The sequence below is a fragment of the Colobus angolensis genome, unplaced genomic scaffold, assembly GCF_000951035.1.
Source record: "Colobus angolensis palliatus isolate OR3802 unplaced genomic scaffold, Cang.pa_1.0 Scaffold66, whole genome shotgun sequence".
In the NCBI taxonomy this organism is placed as follows: domain Eukaryota; kingdom Metazoa; phylum Chordata; class Mammalia; order Primates; family Cercopithecidae; genus Colobus; species Colobus angolensis.
This window is the reverse complement of record NW_012120265.1, coordinates 3,756,218-3,762,763: the sequence shown is the minus strand read 5'-3', so window position 1 is coordinate 3,762,763 and position 6,546 is coordinate 3,756,218. Positions and strand designations below refer to the sequence as shown.

Sequence of the window (6,546 nt, the reverse complement as noted above, 5' to 3'; positions counted from 1 at the left end):
GCCTGGAGGGGTGAGCGGGCTGCTGACAGGCAGGGTTTCAACAGGGAGGCAGGAAAGTCCAGGTATACCCGAGGCAGAGAGGAGGCTGGTGGTGGATCCAGGGGCAGCCCCTAGGTGTGTTATGAGGTCACTCTGTATCACATCTGCTTCGTCCCCATGCTACATGTGATCCGGTGGTGCCTAGCTGGGCCCTCTCCTTCTCTCCCCCAGTCCCCAGGAAAACACGCAGGCCAGGTCTGCAGAGCATTTATTCCATCCCAGTGGGGAGGGGCAGGGATCCAGGTGGCCGGAGGGCACAGGGCCTATGTATACCACATGAAGCCATGGCTGGCATGGAGAGCCTCCTCCATGGTGCGCAGCCCATACAGCTCCCCGATCAAGGGGGGCACCCAGCGGGTTGTGTTGAACACAGACTCTCCCACCTGTGGGGACAGTGGAGTATGGGTAGAGGCACAGCCACCCACATACAGCCTGCTGGGACCCATCCCCCAGGACCAGTGGCCCCTATGCATGGCCAGGCGCTATAGTCTTCCCTCCCGGGACCCGGCACCCACCACCCCCTTGGTCCTGGGGTTTCTATAGAAAGCTGTGAGAGCTCCCCAACCAAAGGCCCTGTCTCTGCCGTGGCTGGCACCCCTGCCCTCCCAGCCGGGGACCCACCTTCCAGTCGGGCACGTCCTTCATGATGACGGCCTCCTCCTCTAGGTTCTCCCGAAGCATCTGCAAGGTCCTGTGGGGATGGGGCCGATGGTGGGGATGGGGCCTCAGTGCCCTGAGGGGCCCCTGCCAGCACCCCTTCAAGCCACCCTCCGACCCTGTCTCCCTTTCCCCCGGCAAACTCCTAGCTTTTCTCCTGCCCCAGCCCCAGTGCTGCCTCCTCCTCCAGGAAGCCTTCCAGTTCACCCCCTTGGGTCTCCACTAAGTCTCCACGCCTCTCTGAGGATGCAGCTGATGGCACATGGCAATGGCCCCCACAGGCATTCTGGCCACCTTCGGGGATGCAGGTCAGGCCCTGCAGCCTGGGGCCTTCAGGCCAGTGACCTCCCGACCTTGTCCCCAGTAGTGCTACCTCCGGTCAGTTTCTGCCTGGAACAGCGGCATCAGTGCGATGCGGGCCTCGAAGTCCTCAATCTGTAGGCGCCTGTGAAAGCCCGAAACCCACACTCAGGTCAGACCAGGCTGGGTCAGGGGAGCATAGGCAGCACCAGCCTCAGGGGTCAGAGTGCTGCTGGGGGAAGAGGCAGGGAATGGGGACCTGGGGGAATAGCTGGGAGGGGTGGGGCAGGGGGAAGGCAGCGAGCAGGGTGAGGTGCGTGGGCAGAGCCCACCAGGAGCCTGAGAGGAGGGCATGTGCAGGTAGCTGCACGAGTGACTGCCCACAAGACTGCTGGCTTTCTACTTTCTTTTCAATTAAAAACTTTTTTTATCCTAAAAATAACACTGCCTGATGATCGTGATGAAGGGGGGGTGACTTCATCACGGGGCTCTGGGCCTCACAAAACCACGTACCCTTCATCTCAAAATAATCACAGTGTGTGAGGTTGGGGCAGGCGGGGCCACAATCCTTTCTTCTCCCTGCTTTCTGGCAGCTTCCAAGTTCCCTGCAATGACCCCCCATCTTCCAGCCCTGCCTGGCCTGTGTCGGGTGGAGGGGGGTATGGGGAAACAGCGCCCAGCCTGTGACACAGGGAGGGGGGCGCGCCTGGCCCTAGTTCATCTGACCCTGTGTGGTCACTGCCTGGTGTGGTCTGGTTTGAGCCTGGTCACCTCTAACAAAATTCTGCTTAGAAGGCCCAAGGCAGGCCCCCCACTCATACCCTGTCCTAACCTGGATCCATGGGTCCCAGCCCTCCTCACTAGACATATTTTTTTGCATGGGGTGGGGGGACAGGGTTTCGCTCTGTTCCCCAGGCTGGTCTTGAACTCTTGGGCTTGAGCAATGCTCCAACCTTGGCCTCCCAAAGTGCTGGGATTACAGGCATGGAGATATCTCGAGGACAGAGCCTAGAAATGGAAGTGCTGGATCTGCACTTTTTGGGGCCTGGGATTGCACGGCCAATTTCAAGGGGCCAGTTCATCCCTCGCCAGCACAGGCAACAGTGGAATGCTACAGGATCCTGACAACTGGCCAGGAGGACTTTCAGACAATGCCCACCGGGGGCCTTACCTGCGCTCACGGTTCCACTTCATTATGCTCCACTGCCCGTACAGCAGGGTTCCAATGCCTATGGCCAGCATGCTGTAGCCTGTGGAGAGAGGCGCTGCTCAGCGGGCCAGCCCCCACTCACACACCCTCCTCCACAGCTCCCAGCGGCTGTTGTGGCTGTTCCAGGCGCTGTCCACTCTGCAGTCAGGGGACACCGGCAGCTTTTTTTCTCAGGAGTGAGGCTGCCTGGACTGTGACACCTCTGCCCCCGTGCCAGGGGTTTTCTGAAAGGTACATGCTGGGCATCGACCTCAGGAGGCCTGAGGGTCTAGATGGTGGTTGCTGGGGGGCCCCGGCTCCATCACCTTCTAGAAGGCTGTTTGGACCCTGGGCAGCAGGCTGGTCCCCAAGTAGGAGGGTGGCTCTGACAGTGTCCATGGTGGCTCCTGGCCACCTGGGCCACAGTTCCGCGTGCTGCCCTGCGGGGGCTGCACACAGCTGCCAGGGACAGGCAGTGCCATGCAGGGGCTGCCCAGCCACCCCATGGGCCCTAGGGGTGGCCATGCTACCTCTTGGCTTTGCAGGGTCAAGCCCCCTGCCCTGCACCCCAGGGAGGACACAGGCTATCATGAATATTTACTGAGCACCAGTAGGGCCTTGCTCTAATCCTGACAGGCTGGGGGCCCACTGGGGTCTTCAGGGAGGCCTGGGTTGCCTGGGGTCTGGCTCCCAGGCTCACCCTGTACCCTCCAGATCCTTCCAGCCCCAGTCTCTTCTCTGGAGAGGCTTCACGCTTGCTGGGACGAATGACAAGCTCAGGCAGGCCGGGCTCCAGTCAACACTCAGGAAATGACCAGCAGGCGGAAGGCAAGGCCATCTCCAGGCCTCCAGGACACTGGGCCCTGCTCTACGCCTGCTGGGGCTACTCTGTGCCTGTCCTGTACTTCTGCTTTCAGCTCTGCTCCAGCATGGAGCTTGTGAGCCACCTCTGCTAGACCCAGAGATAAGTGAGAAACTGGCCCAAGTTTGCACCTGGTTATTTAACCTGCCAGAAGCCTAAGTCAGGGGTAAGACATTTCCATGCTACAGATAATGAGGGTGTGTTGGGTCCGGGCTCAGAGGGCACGTCTCTGGAGAGGCCCGGGGTGCTCAGGGCCAGCTCCCAGCTCTCAGTCTCCTGTCCAGCACATGGGAGGTTTTATCAGCTGCCTTATTCTTTTTTTTTGTTTTGGTTTTTAGTTTTGAGACAAGGTCTCACTCTGTTACCCAGGCTGGAGTGCAGGGGCGCGATCATGGCTCAATGCAGCCTCCAACTCCTGGACTCAAGTGAGTTGGAGTACCCTCCCAAGTAACTGGGACCCCAGGTGTGTGCCACCATGTTCAGCTAACTAATTTTTGTAGAGATGAGGTCTCGCTATGTTGCCTAAGCTGGCAATATCTTGTTCTTTTCTTTTTTAAAAATTTATTTATTTTTGAGAGTCTCACTCTGTCACCCAGGCTGGAGTGTAGTGGCATGATGTTGGCTCACTGCAACCTCTGCCTCTTGGGTTCAAGCGATTCTTCTGCCTCAGCCTCCTGCACAGCTGGGACTACAGGCGCCCGCCACCACGCCTGGCTAATTTTTGTATTTTTAGTAGAGACGGGGTTTCACCATATTGGCCAGGCTGGTCTCGAACTCCTGACCTCTCGCGATCCATCTGCCTTGGCCTCCCAAAGTGTTGTGATTACAGGCGTGAGCCACTATACCGGGCATATCTTGTTCTTTCCTTTTTTTCCTTTTTCTTTTTTTTTGAGACGGAGTCTCGCTCTGTCGCCCAGGCTGGAGTGCCATGGCGCAATCTCGGCTCACTGCAACCTCCGCCTCCCGGGTTCACGTCATTCTCCTGCCTCAGCCTCCCGAGTAGCTGGGACTACAGGTGCCCGCCACCTCGCCCGGCTAATTTTTTGTATATTTAGTAGAGAAGGGATTTCACCATGTTAGCCAGGATGGTCTCGATCTCCTGACCTCATGATCCACCCGCCTCAGCCTCCCAAAGTGCTGGGATTACAGGCATGAGCCGCCGCGCCCGGCCATCTTGTTCTTTTCAACGGCTACAGAGAACCCAGGCGACAGACCTGGGCTGCCCTAAGCCTTCTGGTGCAGAAAATGGACCCTTGGGGAGAACCTGCACCCTCACACCTGCGCACTCAAATGCAGGTCCATCTGTAAGATAAATTCCAAAAAAGAAATAAATTCCAAAACTTATGCCGCAGCTGTGTGTACAAGACAGTGTGGCACTGGCATAGCACAAAGATGTATGAGATGACAGAAACAATGCAGGACCTCTTGTATTTGCATGCAGCCTGTGCAGGGCTCTTCCTCCTCACTGACCACAGAGGGGCCAAGGCCCCAGGCCTCAGAGTCTATGTCTCAGGAACTGCTAGTCTGGTGGGGAACACGGTGAAGGGCATGCACAAAAGGGTGTGCAGACCATTCTTTTTCTTTTTGGTTTTGGAGACCGGGCCTCTCTCTGTTGTCCAGGCTGGAGTGCAGTGGTGGGATCAAATTTTTTCACCTGGGTGCAGCAGCTCACGCTTGTAATCCCAGCATTTTGGGAGGCTGAGGCGAGAGGACTGCTTGACTAGGAGTTTGTGACTAGCCTGTGAAACACAGTGAAACATTTACAAAATACATATTTTATTTTATTTTTTGAGACAAAGTCTCGCTCTGTAGCCCAGGCTAGAGTGCAGTGGTGCGATCTCAGCTTTCTGCAACCTCCGCCTCCCAGGTTCAAGTGATTCTCCTGCCTCAGCCTCCTGAATAGCTGGAATTACAGATGCGCACCACCGTGCCCAGCTACATTTTTATATTTTTTGGTAGAGACGGGGTTTTACCATGTTGGCCAGGCTGGTCTTGAACTCCTGACCTCATGTAATCCACCTGCCTTGGCCTCCCAAAGTGCTAGGATTACAGGTTTGAGCCACCATGCCTGGCCCAAAATACATATTTTTAAATTAGCCAGATGTGGTGGCACACATCTGTGGTCCCACCTACTTCGGTAGCTGAGGCGGGAGTATCACTTAAGCCCAAGAAGTCAAGGCTGCAGTAGGCTGAGATGGCACCACTGTACTCCAGCCTAGGTGACAGAGAAAACTCTGTCTCAAAAAACAAAAAAACAAAAAAGGAAAAACATATATTTTTTCATAGAAACAGGGTCTTGCTATGTTGCCCAGGCTGGTCTTGAACTCCTGGCCTCAAGCAATCCTCCCACCTCAGCCTCCCAGAGTGTTGGGACTACCAGTATGAGCCACTGCACCCAGCCTTGGCCATTCTTAGAGAAGACAAAAATAAATAAAAACACATCCTGTGTTCAAGCATTGGAGCACTTAGCACTGTGCAGATGGCAACGCTGTCCAAACTGATACAGATTCGAAATGCAATCCCCATCAGAATGCCAACCATTTCTTTTCCTGCTGCAGAAACTGACAAGCAGGTTGGGAAATTCATATGGAAATGCAAGGGACCAGAATAGCCAAAACAATTGTGAAAAAGAACAAAGTTGGAAGACTCACACTATACTATTTCAAAACGTATCCCACAGCTGTGTGTACAAGACAGTGTGGCACTGGCATAGGACAGAGATGTTCATCAATGGAACAGAACTGAGAGTCCAGAAATAAACCCTCACATTTATGGTCAATTGATTTTGGACAAAGGTGCCAAGATAATTCAACGGGGGAGAAAACAGTCTTTTCAACAAATGGGATAACCAGACGGCCACATGCTAAAGAATGAGGATGCACTCCTTCCTTATCCCATCCACAAAAATTAACTCAAAAGGATCAAAGACCTAAGCGTAAGAGCTAAAACTATATACTCTTAGAAGAAAATGTAAAACTCAGTCTCTGTGACCTCAAACTAGGTTTCTTAGACAGGACACCAGAAGCACAAGTGACAAAAGGAAAAATACATAAATTGGACTTCATTGAAATTATTATTATACATATATTTTTGAGACGGAGTCTCACTCTGTTGCCCAGGCTGGAGTGCAGTGGCGTGATCTCAGCTCCCTGCAACCTCCGCCTCCTGGGTTCAAGTGATTGTTCTGCCTCAGCCTCCCAAGTAGCTGGGACTACAGGCGTGAGCCACCACCCCCGGCTAATTTTTGTATTTTTAGTAGAGACGGGGTTTTGCCACATTGGCCAGGCTGGTCTCAAACTCCTGACCTCAAGTGATCTGTCTGCCTCAGCCTCCCAAAGTGCTGGGATTACCGGCGTGAGCCACCGTGCCCGGCCCAGACTTCAATGAAATTAAAAACTTTTATGCTATAAATGAAACTGTCAATTAGCTGAAAAGACAACATATATACACACATTCTTTTTTTTTTTTTTTTTTTTTTGAGATGGAGTCTCGCTCTGTC

General features: G+C 54.2%; 1 protein-coding gene across 1 annotated transcript in view; it reads right to left on the bottom strand.

Annotated features, from left to right (window-relative positions):
• Positions 1–230: 230 nt before the first annotated feature.
• The window catches only part of NDUFA13 (NADH dehydrogenase (ubiquinone) 1 alpha subcomplex, 13), a 13,619-nt gene continuing 7,303 nt past the window's right edge, over positions 231–6,546 (bottom strand). Inside the window, 4 exon segments of the mRNA XM_011925876.1 lie at positions 231–422; positions 661–730; positions 1,070–1,141; positions 2,168–2,246. Coding sequence (XP_011781266.1) covers positions 303–422; positions 661–730; positions 1,070–1,141; positions 2,168–2,246 — 341 coding nt within the window. The 3' untranslated portion in view covers positions 231–302.